At 36.3% G+C, this 19,488-nt stretch overlaps 1 protein-coding gene across 26 annotated transcripts in view; it reads left to right on the top strand.

Annotated features, from left to right (window-relative positions):
- MLIP (muscular LMNA interacting protein) overlaps positions 1-19,488 on the top strand; it is a 283,518-nt gene that overhangs the window by 235,466 nt on the left and 28,564 nt on the right. For 23 of the 26 annotated variants that reach the window (XM_082347126.1, XM_082347127.1, XM_082347121.1 and 20 more), the window contains one exon: positions 10,684-10,890. The exons of 2 other annotated variants lie outside the window; for them this stretch is intronic. In XM_082347126.1, coding sequence (XP_082203252.1) covers positions 10,684-10,890 — 207 coding nt within the window. Of the gene's footprint in view, positions 1-754; positions 2,122-10,683; positions 10,891-19,488 lie in introns of those variants that run through there. One more of the 26 variants, XM_082347122.1, reaches the window with a different exon arrangement.

Genomic DNA, 19,488 nt, shown 5'->3' with positions numbered 1-19,488 from the left:
TCCTACCCTGAGATATGAAGATGGTATTAAGCCTTAGCTGCCCATGTTGGTGGAAGGACCACAGAGCACAGGAGTGTAGGGGAGAAAGGACTGGAAAGTATTCCCGGGCTTGTAGTCCTTGCTGTGGATGGTGTCCCTGATGGATGGTGTCACTACTTCTCTCCACATTGACTTCCCTTCTGTCTCTTCTTAGCATCCAGTCATTTATGTTTGTGCCAAAAAAGATATGGGTGCTTTCTCAGGAAACAGAGCAGACAATATCCTTGATCCCATGGATCTTAGATTCTAGTGAGTTCTAAATATCTGAACCTCGGTCTTTGTCTCCTTCCTGCTACTCTTAACCTTCTCTGCAACCCTCTGTACTTTCTCACTCTGACCTGTCTACTTCACACTCAGGCTACACACTCCATGACCTGGCCCTCTAGTTGCCTAATCCATTAAGAGACCCTACCTTGACTATTGGTTACTGGAGCCTACTGCTCCAGCAGTAACTTTCCTGTTTCCTGAAAAGGAGAGAAACATTATGATAGAATGCAATGGAAAGAACATGGGCTTGGTGTGATCCTGAGAAGATCAGTCAACTCTCTGAACTTCAGTTTCATCCTCGAAAAATGGGGCTACTAATCTCATTTCTAATGGTACCCATACTTATACCCATTCATGATTAAATGAAACAGTCACTGTGAAAGAGCTCTGGACACTTTAAAGGGAATGCAAATTTTTAAATGTTTACTGTTGTTGTCATTTCTTTTAGAAGCACTATAATTTTGGAAGAAAGGAGTTGACTTCCTACTAAAGGGTCACCAAATACATTCTCTTCTTTCTTCCCACCATGATGAGAAATCAGAGAAGCCTCTTTTCTGTGTTACTTTCTAACTTCTTCAACTTAAATTGCGCCTTTTCCCCCAAATGCATCCATGTCAGAATGTAGGATGAGAATTAAACTATATGTATAGAAAAACATAAAACTCAGCATTTTCATGCTCTAGTGCCCACTGTGATTGATTATGAAATACTTCCTCTTTCTTTTCCCTTGAGCATGTCTCAGTCAAATATCTTCACACTTTATCTATGTTATCTGCTCTGTGAAACTTGCTTTCAGACAACCACAAACTTTCAGAACTAAATAATCCAAATCCTATCTTCACAACTATGTTTTAGTCCTTTAATTTTTTTTTGATAGGGAATTTGGAGTAGGTAAACGTATGCTAGCTTTTTCATATTTAACAAGTTCAAATTTTTTAGTTCAAGTCAGGATCTGAAATAGATGTGTTGCTTTAAGTATGTCTGTTTTTAAAATGCACATGGATGCTTTAAAATTAGGACTGATAAGCAAGAAGTTATGCCATATGTTCAAAATTAAGAGACCTAACTTATCTTGGCTTGATCTTAGTGAAATGTAGATGATTAGAATCTCTTCTTAGTAATTTGGAGTTTCTGTGATCATGTCTGTAAAATGTTGATACCTCTGGCTGAAGGAAGCACTCTTTAAGAAATACATTGTAATCGTCCTTGACTTTATGGACGGGGTGTTTTTTTAAATTAAAACTTTAGCAGAAATGCTAAAATTCTGCTTTTGGATTACTATAGGCTCCAGGCAGGAAAGAAAAGCTGAATATAAGTGCTGCATTTAAAAATGTGTTGTTAAAAAAAAAAAAGAAGTGTCGTTTTCCCAAAGAGGTGAGAAGCGGGAAGAAAGGATGGAGTTAAAGGCTCCAGTAATTTCATGCAGTGGTGCTCTGAGTTTCAAAAGGCACAGATAACTGTGTGTGGTGTGCAGAGGGGACAGTGAGAGCAAGGGCAAAATGGATTTTCACCTTTCACTACCAAACCACAGGAAAGGAGGTAACTTTAAAAAAACAGGTAGAACAAAAGAGCCTCAGATGTGTAGGCTTTAATGAAGAGCCCATATGCATTCCAATGCCCTTTGGTGTTGCAATGGAAACAGCTTTTATGGTTAAACAATTTGACTTGTTGGTTGAGTAGAAAGTGGGCTTCTTCTAGAGTGATTAATGCATCAGTTATTGCTATAGCATTACTTTTATGATGTCTCTGTCAATATCTAATTCTACTGGCTCTGTAGTTCTTTTAACAAATAAAGCTAAATGAATTTATTCTCTGCATGTTTTTGGTAATCTTTCTCTAATGAACAAAGATATTATTTTCTTCATAACTTCGTGTGTTCTTGAAGTTTTGCAGGATATGATAATCAAGCCAAACTGTCAATTCCATTTTAAAAACAAAGCTCTTAAATAAAGCTTCTTTTCTTTTGAAAAATTTGTTCTAAGTATTTTTATATTGAAAAAGACAATTCTAAAGTAAGTGAAAAGCACTGTAAGGATTTTATGGGAAACAACTATGTTACATATCTCACTGATAAAAACACATACAAGAGAATTTTACGATTCCTGTTCTTCCCTCAAAAACGAGGACCTTATGAGATTCATCTATTGAATACCAAAGCAGGGTAGAATGATGTTCATTTTCAGGAATCATTTCAAATAGTGATCTCCAAAGAAAAATGTACCAACCTCAAGATAATTCATTGGAAGGGAGGTAGGGTGCAGGTCAAACGTAAAAAAGATTTTATTAATGTGTGTTGTTTTCAAACCTTTAGGTTTAGAAGCTATAGCCTGTGAGTCAGATCTGATTCACCACCTCTTCCATAAAACATTATTGGCACACAGTCATGCTTATTCATTTATATGTTATCTGAGGCTGCTTTCACGCTATCATAGAAGTAGTAATTGTGACAGAATATATGGTTTGCAAAGCCTACAAAATACAGTATCTGGGTTTTTTTTTGTTCTTCTTTCTCTAATTGTTTTAGGTGTAAGGTTAAGTTGTTTATTTGAGATGTTTCTTGTTTCTTGAGGTAGGATTGTATTGCTATAAACTTCCCTCTTAGAACTGCTTTTGCTGCATCCCATAGGTTTTGGGTCATCGTGTTTTCATTGTCATTTGTTTCTAGGTATTTTTTGATTTTCTCTGATTTCTTCAGTGATCTCTTGGTTATTTAGTAGTGTATTGTTTAGCCTTCATGTGTTTGTATTTTTTACAGATTTTTTCCTGTAATTGATATCTAGTCTCATAGTGTTGTGGTCAGAAAAGATACTTGATATGATTTCAATTTTCTTAAATTTACCAGGGCTTGATTTGTGACTGAAGATATGATCTATCCTGGAGAATGTTCCATGAGCACTTGAGAAGAAAGTGTATTCTGTTGTTTTTAGATGGAATGTCCTATAAATATCAATTAAGTCCATCTTTTTTAATGTGTCATTTAAAGCTTGTGTTTCCCTATTTATTTTCATTTTGGATGACCTGTCCATTGGTGGGAATGTAAATTGATACAGCGACTATGGAGAACAGTATGGAGGTTCCTTAAAAAACTAAAAATAGAACTACCATACGACCCAGCAATCCGACTACTGGGCATATACCCTGAGAAAACCATAATTCAAAAAGAGTCATGTACCACAATGTTCATTGCAGCTCTATTTACAATAGCCAGGACATGCAAGCAACTTAAGTGTCCATTGACAGATGAATAGATAAAGAAGATGTGGCACATATATACAATGGAATATTACTCAGCCATAAAAAGAAACAAAATTGAGTTATTTGTAGTGAGGTGGATGGAGTTAAAGTCTGTCATACAGAGTGAAGTAAGTCAGAAAGAGAAAAACAAATACTGTATGCTAACACATAAATATGGAATCTAAAAAAAAAAATGGTTCTGAAGAACCTAGGGGCAGGGCAGGAATAAAGATGCAGATGTAGAGAATGAACTTGAGGACACGGGGAGTGGGAAAGGTAAGCCGGGGCGAAGTGAGAGAGTGGCATGGACTATATACACTACCAAATGTAAAATAGATAGCTAGTGGGAAGCAACCACATAGCACAGGGAGATCAGCTCAGTGCTTTGTGACCACCTAGAGGGGTGGGATAGGGAGGATGGGAGGGAGATGCAAGAGGGAGGAGATATGGGGATATATGTATATGTATAGCTGATTCACTTTGTTATAGAACAGAAACTACACACCATTGTAAAGCAATCATACTCCAATAAAGATGTTAAAAAAGAAATACAGTATCGGGGCCTTTACAGAAAAAGTTGGCCAACTCCTAACCTAAAGCAGTAAAAAAGATTTTAAGCTTTCCTGATGTATATGATTTTACATTGGTCTCTTTTGTAGTTCTGAATGCTAGACACAGCTCATGTATATTCTAGGTTAGATTTCCTGAGTAAGGTTCTCTTGCCCCATCCCCTACTTTCCACCATCATTGAGATTCTTTCAACTACAAGAATCTAATAAGTATAGTCCTGAGGGGAAAAAAAAGGGTCGTGGCTCTCAAACTTGGTGCAATGGACAAAGAGTCCTCAGTTGGCTATTCCTTAAGCCTGTTGCACCCTATCACCATTCATGTGCCCAACTGGGTATATGACTTATCATTTCAATTATTTTTGACTAAAATAATCTTCAGAGAGTGAGAAGATAACTTTACTAAAAAAACTCCTGCAAAATAATCTAGATTGAATATTCCCCTATTCATATAGACATAAACAATAAGAAATGACAGAGGTCATCACATAACACCTAGGTCTAGATAAGCGTGTTATCAGCCATTAATATAAGTTGTATATTTATCAGTGTTAACCTACTGGAATTTGACAAGAAGTAGGCTAAGTTTTTGAAATTTTTGAAATTATTTGCAATAAGATTTTATATCTGCTTTCATTAATTTTTTAAATTTTATTGAAGTATAGTTGATTTACAATTTTGTGTTAATTTCTGCTGTACAGCAAAGTGATTCAGTTATACACTATATTCTTCTTCATATTCTTTTTCATTATGGTTTATCACAGCATACTGAATATAGTTCCCTGTTCTATATATAGTAGGACCTTGTTGTTCATCCATCCTACATATAATAGTTTGTATCTTCTAATCCCAAACTCCCAATGCATTCCTCTCCCCCGCCTCCCACCCTTGGCAAACACAAGTCTGTTCTCTATGTCTGTGAGTCTGTTTCTGTTTCATAACTACTTTCATTATTAACATACCTAGCCCTAACCTTATATTTTTGCCTTGAATTTTAACTAAAAATTGTATTATGACATCATAATTAGTAAGGCATTTCCAAAGTAGGCATCTGGGGCTTGGAAATGATGTTCAATTTTCAGGAATGTTTAAAGACAAAGAGTACTCAATATTATAATTTTTAAAGTTTTGCTTAAGTAAATGTTGGGAGTCTTTTATGAGGAATCTTAATAAGGGAAAAATTGAAAACACAATTTAATTGGGGGTACATGTGTTCTTCCTGCTACAGTAAACATCATAATATAATACATAGAAAACAAAAGAAGGGTGACTGAAATTCATTCCTTTGTATCAAATACCATTAGAAAATGCATAGAAAATGCCACTGAAGATTTGAAAAAGTAAGAATAAGCAAATTACATTATATTGGAATTTTATTATGCAGCTGGATCAAAGTATAAATTTAAAAATATTCTCAATTTATAGCATTTGAGTTCTAAATATGAAATATTTGAGTGACTTTTTTCAGACTTAAAGGAAAAATAATTCAGCACATATTTTATTTTCTAAAATAAGTGACTTTAATAAAATCATTTTTTCAGACTTAAAGGAAAAATAAGCCAGAAATAAGTCAGAATATATTTTATTCTCTAAAATAAGTGAATTTAATGAAATCACTGTTCTTTGGGAAAATACCCATCTTGGATGTGTGGGATACACCTTAACATGCAAACCCCCAATCCCTTGTGTTTGCATGGGTGCATATGTTGGCAACAGAAGATTCCTGAACTGATTTTGTTCTAGGAAGTAGAGGAGGTAAGGCTATAGAGTGAAACACAGAGGAAGTCATATTTGCAGGAAGCTCTCTCTTTCTGTGACAGCCTGGACACAGATAAGTTGCTATGTAAAATACTGTATATCTGACAGTCTTCATTGTTTGAGGAAAAATAAAGACTAAACAGACTCACACCCCAAAGCCTGTATCTTTGGAGCACAAAGACAATCTCAGGCAGTGGTTCCTTCCTCATATGAACCTCTTGCAAAAATTTATGGTCTAGGAAAGATTCCTTTACTATGGAGATAAATACATTTTTAAAAAAGGGAAAAGAAAAGCTTCCTAGATTAGATAACAAACGAAAGCAGTCTTTAAGCTGGGACTGTTAAACCAAGTGATGAGAACAGCTGAGGATAACAAAGTGTTCTAGGTGCTACAAACAAAAAGAAAGGAGAGGTTATAATGTTCAGAATGGGAAAGTCGAATTCAGACCAAAATTTCCTTAAACAAGACAAACAAGACCCCCTTATATGCTAAAGGATAAACTTTACATGGAAAATACAATCATTAGAGTATCTAAACATTAAAATATAACATCAATGCTCATAAGGCAAAAGCAAGAGATAGGATGAGAAAAAGTGAAAATATATTTGTGGTAAAATACTTTAACTCATTTTATAGTTTTTGATAGATTACATAGGACAATAGGTATAAATAGATCCTCTAAAGTAAATTGAATTAATATATATGTAGTTGGGCTCTGTATCCTGCAAAAAAACCAAAACAAAACAAAAATTATTCTTTTGCATATTTGTGGACTCTTCACAAAACCCAACCATGTATTGAGGTTAGGCCCCAAAGGAAAAGCTTTTAGTTGCCATGATAAAAGTAATACAAGATAGGGGTAGGAGATTAAGAGTACAAACTACTATGTATAAAATAAATAAGCTACAAAGGTACATTGTAGAGCACAGGGAATATAGCCAATATTTTATAATAACTATAAATGTAGTATAATCTTTAAAATTGTGAATCACAATGTTGTACACCTAAAATTTATATAATATTGTAAATCAACTCTACCTCAATAAAAAAACTATTAACTGCCAAGATAAAAATAATACAGAGAAATTTCTCTGATCACAAAAATTTTATAAATTAATAACAAATTTAGAAAACACAAAAAGTCCCTGCCATCTGTATGTTGAAAAATTTGCTCTTTAACAAATTATTTTATTAAAGGGGAAATTCAAAATAAAATTTCTATTTGGAGAAAAAGACAATGAAAAAATCATCTATTATAACTTATGGAATATAGTTAAAATAGCCCTTGGAAGAAAATTTATAACTCTAAATATGTTTAATGAATAAGAGAATAAAAATAAATCAATTAAATATTCAATTTGGAAAATTAAAGAACAGTAAGATCTCCTGCACATATGAAAAGTAAACGAAAGGAACTGATAAGAATTGACAAAAATAACTGTAAAACAGAAAAGCTGTAGAAATCATACATAAAAAAATATGTTTTTGAAAAAAGTGTGTAAAATAGTAACAGTGTAATAACACTATTACAGTGTAACAATACTTTCAAAATTCTGAAGGAAATTATTTTGCAACTTAGAATTTTGGATTTAATTTTAAATATTAAATGATTTAATCCAAAAAAATTAAATGATTTAGTCCAAAAAATTATGCAAGGACAGAGCAAAATTTTCAACATGCAAGGTGTCAAAAATTGGCTTCCCAAATTCCATTTTCCCAGGAAGCTCCTTTAAGACCCAGTGAATGAGAAGAAACATGGAAAAGAAAAAACACGGGCTACCGGAAACAGGAGATCAAACACAAGAGAAAAGCGAAGCAAATTCCCAGGACGACGGTAAAAAGAATCGCAGGATAACAACCTACACAAAGCATAGAAGACGAGCAGCATAGATTGGAAAACGTGCCGCCAGTGACATACCTGTAGAGGTTGTCACCACCAAGGGTCCTTTCTGCTTTGTACAGTCCTGACCACAGTCAGTGCTCAAGTGAGCTTGTCCAAGATTCTTAGCTCTCTTTGGCCTGTGCAAATGCTGATAAAATTCTGCTCTCTCCTCCCTGCCCAGCTGCCTGGAATAGCTGATACCATCTGACCCTACAGAAGTGTTCAGGTTTGACCGACTCCTGAGAGATGGAGGTTAGCCCAGAGAGCTTAGAAGCATAGAACACAGAGCAGCACACCCTCTTCAAACTTTTCCCTCTGGATTGGTTAGACCTTGGTTAGATTGCTCCCTATAAGGAACTCTTGGATTCCTCTAGATCACTACAGGCTGCCTCCTGACATTCTCACAATGGATTCTTGAACCATCTGAGAAAAATGATACAAATGATCTTATATACAAAAGAGAAACAGACCCACAGACATAGAAAACAAACTCATGGTTACCAAAGGGAAAAGGTAGGGGGAGGGATAAATTAGGAGTTTGACATTAACATATACACACTACTGTATATAAAAGAGATAAACAGCTAGGACCTACTATATAGCACAGGGAACTATACTCAGTGTTTTGTAATAACCTATAAGGGAAAAGAATCTGAAAAAAATAGATATATGTATGTATAACTGAATCATTTTGCTGTCCTCCCAAACTAACACGGTATTGTAAATCAACTATACTTCAATAAAGATAAATAAATAAATTTTTAAAAAACATTCAAGGAAAACAAAAAAAGCTGAAGCCAGACTATAAACCAGAGACTGTTCAGCTCCTCTTCCTAGGCACTGTCAACTATCAATAACAATGCTGTCTTTTTCTTACACAGCTAGTCTTTGTGCTTACTACTCAATTTTCATATTAATCCTTTTCCAGACTGATTAATTAGTTGTTGATAAAATAATGAAATAGTTGATTGAGAAATAAAACACAATTAGAATACATTTTAATCTAAAAGCCATCTTTAGTGGGCAAATACTACAACCCTTCCATTAAATTGCACATTAACGTGACTATTATTTAATAATAATAATGTTAGAGGCAATAGCCAATGGGATTAGACAAAAGAAAGTCCTGAAAAGTATAAAAACTGGCAAAGAAGAGATAAATTTATGACTGTGTTAGGTGATTTAATATTTTAGGTGATATACCTGGGACTTCCAAGAGAATCACTGAATGATGATTATCATCAGTGAGATAACTCAGTAATGTGTGTTATAGGGAATCCATAGCTTTCATGTACTGATATAGAAATGTTCCAAAACTGTAATCAAATGGAAAAAAAAAAAAGCCTCAAACAAATAAGATGCAGAACACTGTATATAGGATGCTATCTTTTTAATAAGTGTATGTTTGTAGTCTGTGTGTGTGAAATGAGAATGTATATTTGTAATTGCTTGATATATAAAATAAACACTTGAAGCACAAACAAGAAACTAATAAAATAAAACACTTTTAGTCACATTTTCAAGGTACATAAGGTTAAAACCCCTCATTTTTACAAACTTAAAAACCCGAGAATTTAACTTTCTAACCTGCTTAAAATTTTCTAAGAGTTTTTTAAAGTAAGTTTTGAAGTAAGTTTTTAAAGTAAGTTTGAACCCATTGTGGGGGCATCTACTGATACAGCAAACACATTCAGCATAAATTTTAGAAAACCCATCAGTGGCTTAAAAATACATGGCTTTGGCAAAATCAATTCAGCTTACATGAAAAGAAACATTAATTGTATAGTCTTAAAAGTTGAATTTACCTGTTTAGCTGAATGTCATTTTGAGCAATGTGCATTATTTTGTACTGAATTTCCATTTCACACAAAGCCAAACACATTCATTCATTACTAATGGCATTCTTGACCTCATTGAAAATATTATATTCCTTTGAAAATTCAATTGTTACTGCATTAAACATTTGCTCTATTAGGCATTATGCTTGATGCTGAGGTCTCAAAGGTGAATAAAACAGGTTTTATTTTAGAAGGTTTATCCCCTAAGAGGTTTTACTGTAGGATAATCACTGTCAATTTATTATCTTACATTAAAAATTTCAGGAATATAAGAGGTGCTTAAAAAAGATCTGCAAAATAGTAGCCCTTTTCTTTTATGATGTATATATATATATATATAGGCCTTTCTTGTGAGTTTTCTTTGTAGATTCAGGACTTCCCTCTTGTGATTTCCTTGTTCTGTTCACATAATTCAAGGCCTCATCTAGTAGCTCTTACTTTCTCAAAGACTTCCTCAGGCAGGCCTCCCTTTTCAGGGGATGGAAAGACCCTCTCTAGTTAAGACCTCATTACCTTTCCCCTCTACATTTGAGCACATCTGTTTGTTCTCCAGTTTCTTTCCAAAGTAACACAGTGCCTGGAATGGACACCTTCGTTCATTCTTTCTAGACTCACCTCTTCCTGAGCCCTTCCCCATCCTCAGCCCAACCAGAAACTCGTGGCACCATGAATTATACAATGAGTTGATACCCTCTATGATGCCCTCCCCCTTTCTGCACCCAGTTTCTTCTAGACCAAATCACAAGCACCTTTAAATTAATTTCCACTGTTACTACCTCTTCAATGAACATTCTTCTAGTCCCATCCTCCCCACTTTGGGATGAGCTCTCTCCTTCCTTAAACAAACAAACATGGCCCTGTTGGAAGACTCTGTGGGCACTTGATCAATTCTGCAGGAGAGGCTGGAGATGGGCAACCAACGGGAATTACTGGAAGAGACAGACAATGCAGGAGTCTTGTGAGGATCCAGAATATGACGGGAGGTTTTCTTCCAACTAGTAAAAGATTCTGATGCAACGTCTATAATACTTAGACTTAATTCCAGGTGAGCTTGACCTTTGCCCACTAACATCCTCTTTATGCCTTTCTTCTTCCCAGGATGTGCCTGTCCCTCCCAAGCCTGTTTCTCTCCATCCTTTATATCAAACTAAACTCCATCCTCCTGCTAAGTCTCTGATGCATCCACAGACCCTCCCACATGCTGACTGTCTTACCCCAGGACCCTTCAGTCACTTGTCCTCCTTCTCCCTGAGTGATGAACAGGAGAATTCTCACACCCTGTCTAGTCACAACGCATATAATAAGGTGAGAATGCCCTGTGCTGTGAACCTTCTTCATGCTTAACTTTTGAAACTTATATGTGGAGGAAACATATATTAAGAATATTTAAATATATTAAGAATATTAAATATTTGTGTGAAGACACATGTCCTTAAAAAAAGATAATAATTAACCTTGGGGAATTATGAAATATTTATGCCTCCTTTAAAAGTCATTTCCTAATTTGCATTGCTCATTGTTTCATGTTCTAATCCCAAGGTGGAAATCCCAAGACACGTTTCAAAACCTTAAAGATGCCATTATTAATTTATCTTAGTTCAACGTTCTTAAAAAGCTTCTTAAAATGACAACGCCTTGATGAAGAAGCATTTATAATTGCAGTCAGTGGGCAAAGAAATAATTAGAATTTCTGCAGATATCTGCAATATAAAATTAATATTTTATTTTAAAATGTATCTATCTGTCTCATAATGTATAGTGATGGGATATGTAACAAGTAATGAGGTGTTCAGTACCTAAAAAATATGTATATATATTTTAAAAAAGCAAAAATACTTATAGTTGGCTTTGGAATGTAACCATAAATATTCTATTAGAAGCAAGCAGCCAATAGCACATGAGGCTTATATATAAGCATCCTTTGCTCTTCTGAGCATCACCATAAAAACCTTCTGGCTTAACACAGACTCTCAGACCTTGAAACTTTTCTAAAAGAATTGACTAGTCAAAATCAACCTGCAATTAAATCTTTTTTTAAAATGCAAAATCTTGTTTTAAAACATTTGTTTTGCAAATCCTCTATATGTAATGAAATACACCTCTATACTTGGAAATCAATCAAGGGCATATGTAGTTGGACAATATTCCTTGGGCCTTAAAGCATTAAAAAAATGTTCATAGGGGCTTCCCTGGTGGCGCGGTGGTTGGGGGTCTGCCTGCCAGTGCGGGGGACGCGGGTTCGAGCCCTGGTCTGGGAGGATCCCACATGCCGCGGAGCGGCTGGGCCCGTGAGCCACAGTTGCTGAGCCTGCGCGTCTGGAGCCTGTGCTCCGCAACAAGAGAGGCCGCAAGAGTGAGAGGCCCGCGCACTGCGATGAAGAGTGGTCCCCGCTTGCCACAATTAGAGAAAGCCCTCGCGCAGAAACGAAGACCCAACACAGCCATAAATAAAAAAAAAAAAAAGAGTAAATATTAAAAAAAAAAAAAAAAAAAGTTCATAAACCCAGTCTAAACACAAAGAATCATCTAAAAAGTGAACATAATTATATGAGGAAAAACTATCTTTTTATATTTAATAACACTTATCATGACTGAGTTGTCAACCCTGAATTAAATTTTTAGAGCATCCGTTTTCTGCAAAACAAATGTTTTTAGGCAAAGTTCAGGATGACATTTGTATGACCTTTGGTTGCTTCTCATTCTAGGTCTAGAAAAAAGAAGTATTTCAGGGAGAGTATGATGTTTTAAAATGATTTTATATTATCTGTAATTCTCCCTCTTTTAGTACTAGCCAACATCTATGACATCCATTTAGCTATTAAATAGAGTTAGAAATTCTGATAATAACAACCATTTTCTTATATAAATTATCATCTATGATAGGATTATAATTGTATTTTATAGATATCAATTGCTTCAAATAGCTCTTCTTTTGACATTTTTAGTGGTGTTTTCTGGAGACATTCAGCAAAGGTAGAGTCAGTATTTCATTCATAATTTAGCCTTTGCTTGGTCAGGCTGTGAAGAACAATATATAAAAGCCATTTGAGGCTAGACAACTATTTTCAGTCTACACAAACTTCACAATAGATTTCATCTCTCAGTGTCTGAGATTTATAGATGTTTTCACATCTGAAATAATAATAATGATGATGATGATGATGTTGTAGTTAGACAACATTTCTTGATGGAAGATTCAGTTGCTTAGTTTTGTATTTTAATTGCTCCTATTAAAATGTATGAATTTTACTCAATTTGATATCAACGTTTACAAACACTGTGTTGTAAATATTCAGCCAATAGAATACCAAGTTATCAAGACTTGTGTTTCTTTTTTACTGAAACTAGCTTCTTGTCTGAAATTGTAAAACGTAACTGTCATTTAAATTAACTTCTCTCCAGTATCCTAACATCCTTCCCAGATCTCACTTCGCAGCTTTATCTGCTGGGCTCATCTCCAAACTCAAACCTTCCCTTCCCTCCCCTCCCCCAGAGATCCACACTGAACTTGACCTTACATAACTGCCTCTGAGGCTCCCTTATCAACTGGGGCTACAGAAGATGTTTGACAGGTTTTGTTCTTCTGTTGCTTCTGTACTGTGTGCTCCTGTCTTGTCCTAAATACTTACACTAATCCCTGCTCTCTTCTCTTAATTTCATTAGTTCATATGATGAACTTCATATGTTGTCCTATCATATATGAAGATGCTCAGGCACTTTCCCTGTTATTGTGGTTAAACCAGTATTTCCTCTCTTTCCCCTGTCTCATGAAGGGAGTCATTACTCTTATTTCCTTCTTTAACCCTTATAACTAACATAGCCCAGTGGATAAGAGCATGGTGTCTTTAGTCAGTCCATCTGAGTTCATTTCTTGAACCCACTCCTTCCAGATGGTGATAGTGGGCAAGTGAGGATGATAATAGTATTGTCTTAATAGAATATTATGAGATTAAGATGGACTAATATGTATAAAGCACTTAGAATAGTGCCTGGGACATAACAAGAACCATATAAGATTTAGGTCTTCGTATTAATAAGCCTTCCTGAATTGTCATTGCTATCACTGTCTTACATCTTCATTTGTTCTTTTTCCATTGAACCCATCCTCTTTGTATGCAGAAACTTCAAAACACAAAATAAAATGAATACTTCCCCTTCCTTTTCCTTGCTGATGCTACAAACCTAGTAATTTCAAGACTTTCTCTCAAAGTGATCAGTAGCCATCCCTCTTCTGTAAACTCACTCTTTAATTCATTCTTGAAGGCATTTTGTCCTTCACCTCAACCACTCTACTGAAATTTCTCTCTCAAGGGTAAACTGCTTGTCAACGCACTCAGCTGAATTTTCTGAGTCTTCTATCTCTTTTATGCCTTTTAGCAATTGACACCATTGATCATTCACTCTTGAATCTCTGTCATCATTCTGCTCTTGGGATAATATGTACATTTCAACTCCCTGACTGTTCCTTCTTTGTTTTTTTGGTGGACATGTCCTCCTCTACCTCTTCTCTCTAACTGCCTCACTTCAGATATTCACCTACTCACAGGCTTCTGGGATGATCTTATTGTACTGATAATCCTCAAATATACATGTCCAATTCTGCTTCTCCTCTGAGATCCAGTTTTATACCTTCAGATGCTTGCTTGTCAGTTCCCCCAGGGTGCCATGTTGTCAACTCAGACTCATCATTCATGTTGTCTCAAACCAATTCTGTTCTGGCTTCCCTCCTTCTGTCATTAATACCATGATACTCAGTCTCAGAGTCGAAACTCGATTCATCTAGTATGCTTTTTCTGCTTTGTCCTGATAGCTAGTCACTCACCAAGTTGAATGGATTCTTCTTTTGTTATGCCTGTCATGTTATCTCTTACTACTTTTTATTATTATTCCACTTTCCTTAACTAATCTACTTACTTTCCTCCAGGCATGCCTTGGGACCTTCTTAGTGTTCAACTTGCTCATGCATTCTCCTCACATAAAATACCTTCCTGCTTTTCACCTTACTTATGCAAACCATTCTCATACTTTATGACCTAGTCCAATAATTCTTCCTCCTCTGTGAAGTTTCCTCCTGTATCAACACTCAAAGTGATATTTTTCTCCTTTCAATTTCTATAACCCTTGCCTGTACCAAGGTATCTCATGCGTATTAAAGGTTACAATGTATTTATTTGTTGTGATTGTTTTCGTGTCTATCTAGGACATGACATGCTTAATACGGTATTTTTCACATTATAGGTAGAGCAACAAATATGTGTTAATGATGAACAGATCCTAAAATGACCCAACTTATTCACTAGGAGCACAAGATGCTTGAATATTTTGGATTATTTCTATTTAAAGCAGAAACTGAATCAGAGTCAATTTATGGATTTATGAGTACATGCAGTACAATTTCAGTCAATTGAGGATCTCCCTTTTTTGAGGGCTGCATCCAATTTCCTGCGAGCTTATGGAGCTCCTTGGCATAGAAGCATAGGTGGAGGCAGGAGGTCTCTGACCTTCCTCTGCTATATGTGGATGCTGATATCCTTTGGGGTGTCCTCAGTTCTGTCTGGTACATGACCATCAATCCTATAATACATCACTGCATCCTTCTTTCTTCCCCTGCACGACATGACTTCATTGGATCTAGGTCAGCTAATCTTGAACATCTATAGCATGTATGGGAGCATCTATAGCATGTATTGCTATTGTTACCTACATGCTGGGAGCAGATAAATTCTGAGGCCATCTCAGAACCATCAGCTTAGAGACTCTACATATTCTCTCCTCTTCTGTTCCTGCCCCCTTTGTCATAGGGAACTCCACAAGATTCCATATTTGTGAATTTGCCTACTCACTAAAAAGTCAGTACTCACTGCACTTCTGTGGTCATGTGTGGATATGTGGGAACAGTGGAAAACTTGATTGACCTGTGCACATGTTCCCAGCTGAGGTGAACAAGGCGATGTTTTGTTTTGTTTTTCTTACGTTATAAGTAATGGTTCTTTTCACGGACCATCTGGTCCCACGTGTTTGGAATTATTGTGCGTTTTTGTTGGCGATTTTGCTATTTTAAATGGCCCCTAAGCCTAGTGCTGCAGTGCTGTCTAGTGTTTCAAATGCAAGAATGTTGTGATGTGCCTTACAGAGAAAATGTGCATGTCGGGTAAGCTTCCTTCAGGCATGAGTTATGGTGCTGTTAGCTGTGAGTTCAGTGTTAATGAATCAATAATATATATTAAATCAGATGTCTTTAAACAGAAGACAAGGTAAACAAGGTGAAGTCTGATTGGCTGATGAAAATGTAATTAGAAGCTCACAGGAACCCAATCCTGTATTTCGTCTCAGAGCCATGGTTCAGGATTTGCTAATTCCATGGTTGTAGTTATTTTATGGGACAGAACAACTGCAAATAATGAGAATCAGTCATATCTTGGTTTGGATTTCCCTGAGAAAAGGATTCATATATTAGTAGTTAATTTGGGAGGTTCCAAGGAATAGCAATTAAGGGAGTGGAGACTGAGATAAGGGTAAAATAAAGGGTGTATCACCAAGCAAGGTGCCACTGTAGGTAACTGGAGCTTGAGTTTCCCAAGGGATTCTGGGAGCCAGTGGAGAGCAGACAACTCAGAGTTGGACAATCTGAGGTGGGGGAGGGGAGCATTCCCCCCCCAGAAAGAGCCCTCAGGCCAAGAGAAGCAGGGACAGGTTTTTTAAAGTTGAGAGGCTGGTATTAAAATGTCAGGGCCTGAGATGACACACGTGGTTCCATGATTTATAAAATATATATCCATACATACCATATTTCTGATCTAAATTTGAAGTCCGGGATCCTGAAAACCAAAACTTTGGCTATCAAAAATAAAGAGAATTTTCTTTATTTTTGATAATTATGCTTTGCTACCTATAACTGCTGAAACAATAAAGGGTACCAAGGAATTTGTGTCTGGGTGTGTGGGGTTACTATCTTAAAATTGTCTCTCATCTAGAGTCATTTTGTCAATTTTTCCTCCATTTTGCAATGCATTTAAAAATGTTTATCTTCAAAGCTAATAAAGTACCACCCACAACACATCTTTTGTGTTTAGGTCTAATGCTATCCACTCTCTGTTTTTAAGAATTCAGTTCATTTAGAAAGACTCCTCTTCTCTGGCCCCATTAATACATCGCCGTGGGGTCTCAGCTACTTTCTTGACCCTCAGGTGAGAAAACCTACATGCATATAACGTGCATCTGTGGGAAGTTTATCGCTCTCCCAAATGTCTAACCTTTTCTCCAGCCTCTGCCTCATTTATTCTGTCTTCCACTCTCACAATCTCTGAAGTAGCCTTGTCTTTTTAGTCTACCCCACATTCTAACTCTTCTGGCCCACTTTCACATTCCAACTGAAGTACTCAGCTTTGTGCACCTTTTCCTCTTTTCTTATCCCACCTACATTTTTGACCTTTTATTTAGCACAACCATAGGCTATGGAGAAAGGATGTTATTTCTTATCCTTGTTTCCCCTGAGTCTCTACTCTGCCAATTTGTACCAGCAACAAACAAGAAAACACATGCCAGATGATGATTAGAACTGGGAGGAGACAGAACTAAGCTGTCACCATCAGATGGCTTTCCTGATCTGCTGGCAGGAGAAAGGCTGGGATTTCCTACTATGGAAGGCTCTATTTACAGTGAAAGCTTGAGAGGTTTGACAAGGAAGAATAAGATTTTTATTGACAGAGAGACAGCTTTGAAGCCCCAGGAGAAAATACACAGACATTCTGAGGATATCTTCTTTTTCGGTTTCCAAAAATGATATTATTTAAGGGGCTGAGTTTGTGACTGTCCAGCCATTTTATTTCACCTTTAGTTTTGTAAAAATCCTTGAGCCTTGTTTGTGACTACTTACAATTTTATTTCTGATCTGCTTCTGTCTGTGGAGGAGTATGTATGGATCGTTTCTTTACATACATGCCCTCCCATTGGTTCCCCAGTAAGGGCTGGTTCCAGCACTTTCAATTTGAATATTTCAGTGCTTATCTCTGGAGTAGCTTCTGAAAAGTCCCTTCCTCTCTAGCTTTCCCTTCAGAGCAGGAGAGAGGTAGTTATTCATCTTCCACCTCTATTCTTCCTGTCCAGAACACTTCTCAGCCCTGACTGAGGTAGGAGGTAGATGGGCTCTGGGGATGAGCAGCTGGAATTTGTCAAGCTGAGTAAATTGGGGCTTGTCTCCAACTGAAACTTCAAGGAAAAATTTAATGGCAGGAGCTGAGCTCTGCTAGAGTAAAGAGATAAGATGACCACATCTATCATTCTTGGGGTCAAGAGGACCTCCCTGACGGCACATGTGCAGAAAGGCTCCTTGGGGGTCAAAAAAGGAGGGGATGTTATCTCTCTGGGTGCTGCCAATCTCCCAGAGGATTCCCGCCGCCCCCGCACTGGCATCCATCTTGGCTAAAAGATGCACACAAGTATCAGAGAGGTCCCTGGGCCAGGGCAGATGTGGGAAACTAAGTGAGATGATTGGCCAGAGGAAAACAAAGACCCAGAAGAACTGCCCTATATAAGTGATTTAAATCGCCTCCCTAGTGCACTCCTCATTCAGGAGGACACCTGCACTCTTCTCTGGATGTGTATTTCTGCCTTGCTTCTGTCTTAAATAAACTGCTTCTTTGTGTGCTCTCCCACATGTTGTGATGTGCCTCTAATAATAAACTTTGTGCCTATTTTTACAGCTTCTGTCTCCTTGAAAAATTCTTGTTTTCAAGGGGGACAAGAGCCAGGGTGGCTCTAGTTCCAGCCACTGTCCCCTGGTGGACTAGCAGTTAGGATTCCTGTTTTTCACCCAGGCTGCCCAGGTTCAATTCCTGGGCAGGGAACTAAGATCTCACTTCAAGCCACTGCTCACTGCTGTCTCCCCAAGGTCATGACCACTGCTGCTCCCACTCCTAGTGCAGACCCCCAGGCTGCTGTCACCATTGCTAGATGTCAGGGAAAGACTTTAAGGTCTCCCACAGAGAGAGGAAAATGTATACTCCTACATAGGATAACCATTCATCTTGATCTTTCCCAGACATTTTTTTTTTTAAGTATACCAATGTCTTTTTCTATTTTTTGAAATAATTTTATTTAAAAAAAGCTTTTTTGTAAGTAAATATTTTATAGGTGTATTAATGTAACAAACCATTTTAATCAATCAATAAATATTTTAAAATGATGTGGTTTCAGTTATTTTTACTGAGGCTTCTCATTAGCAGGTGTCTTGATTTGATCAGTGTGTATACCTATAGTGAAATACAGCTTAAAGTTCGTCTGCAGACTTTATAATAAGACATCAGTTACTGACAATTTTGTTGAATAAATGAATTGTTTTATGCCTGTATATGGAAAAGTAATTCAAACTCTTTCTTTAGTTTCCTTACCTATAAAATAGCAATAAAAATAGAATCTCTAGCATAGAATTGTTATCATGATCAACTGGTAAAAGGAACTTTCACATTCCACCTTAAGTACTCAGTTTTATATATTTTTCAACATGCTGTCTATTATTTGTAGAATTTTGGTGCTGGAGTAAAGAAATAATCCATCAACATTGCTAGTAGGACAATACTCATCTAAAATTGCCTTTTTTCTTTTATTAGGATCCATTCATTACTTTTAATCCCTCCAAATTTATTCACATATGTATTCTCTTTCATTCTGATTTTTCACTTTGCTTTCCTTCTTCCTCTAAGCAACTATACTGAAGTGTTTTTTTGTTTCTGTTTTTTAGTGTATTTTCTTTCAAAAGTTGCATTATTATTTTGTGTGTCTATAATTAAATTTACATAAATGCTATTGGGTCACATACTTCACTCTTTTTCTGTGGGTTTCTTTTTTTAATTAGCTTTATTTATTTATTTGGTTAGTTTCTGCTTTATAACAAAGTGAATCAGT

The sequence above is a fragment of the Balaenoptera borealis genome (genome assembly GCF_965194805.1).
Source record: "Balaenoptera borealis genome assembly, chromosome: 12".
Classification (NCBI taxonomy): domain Eukaryota; kingdom Metazoa; phylum Chordata; class Mammalia; order Artiodactyla; family Balaenopteridae; genus Balaenoptera; species Balaenoptera borealis.
Note: the sequence above shows the minus strand (reverse complement) of the source record. Positions and strands in the feature narration are given on the sequence as shown.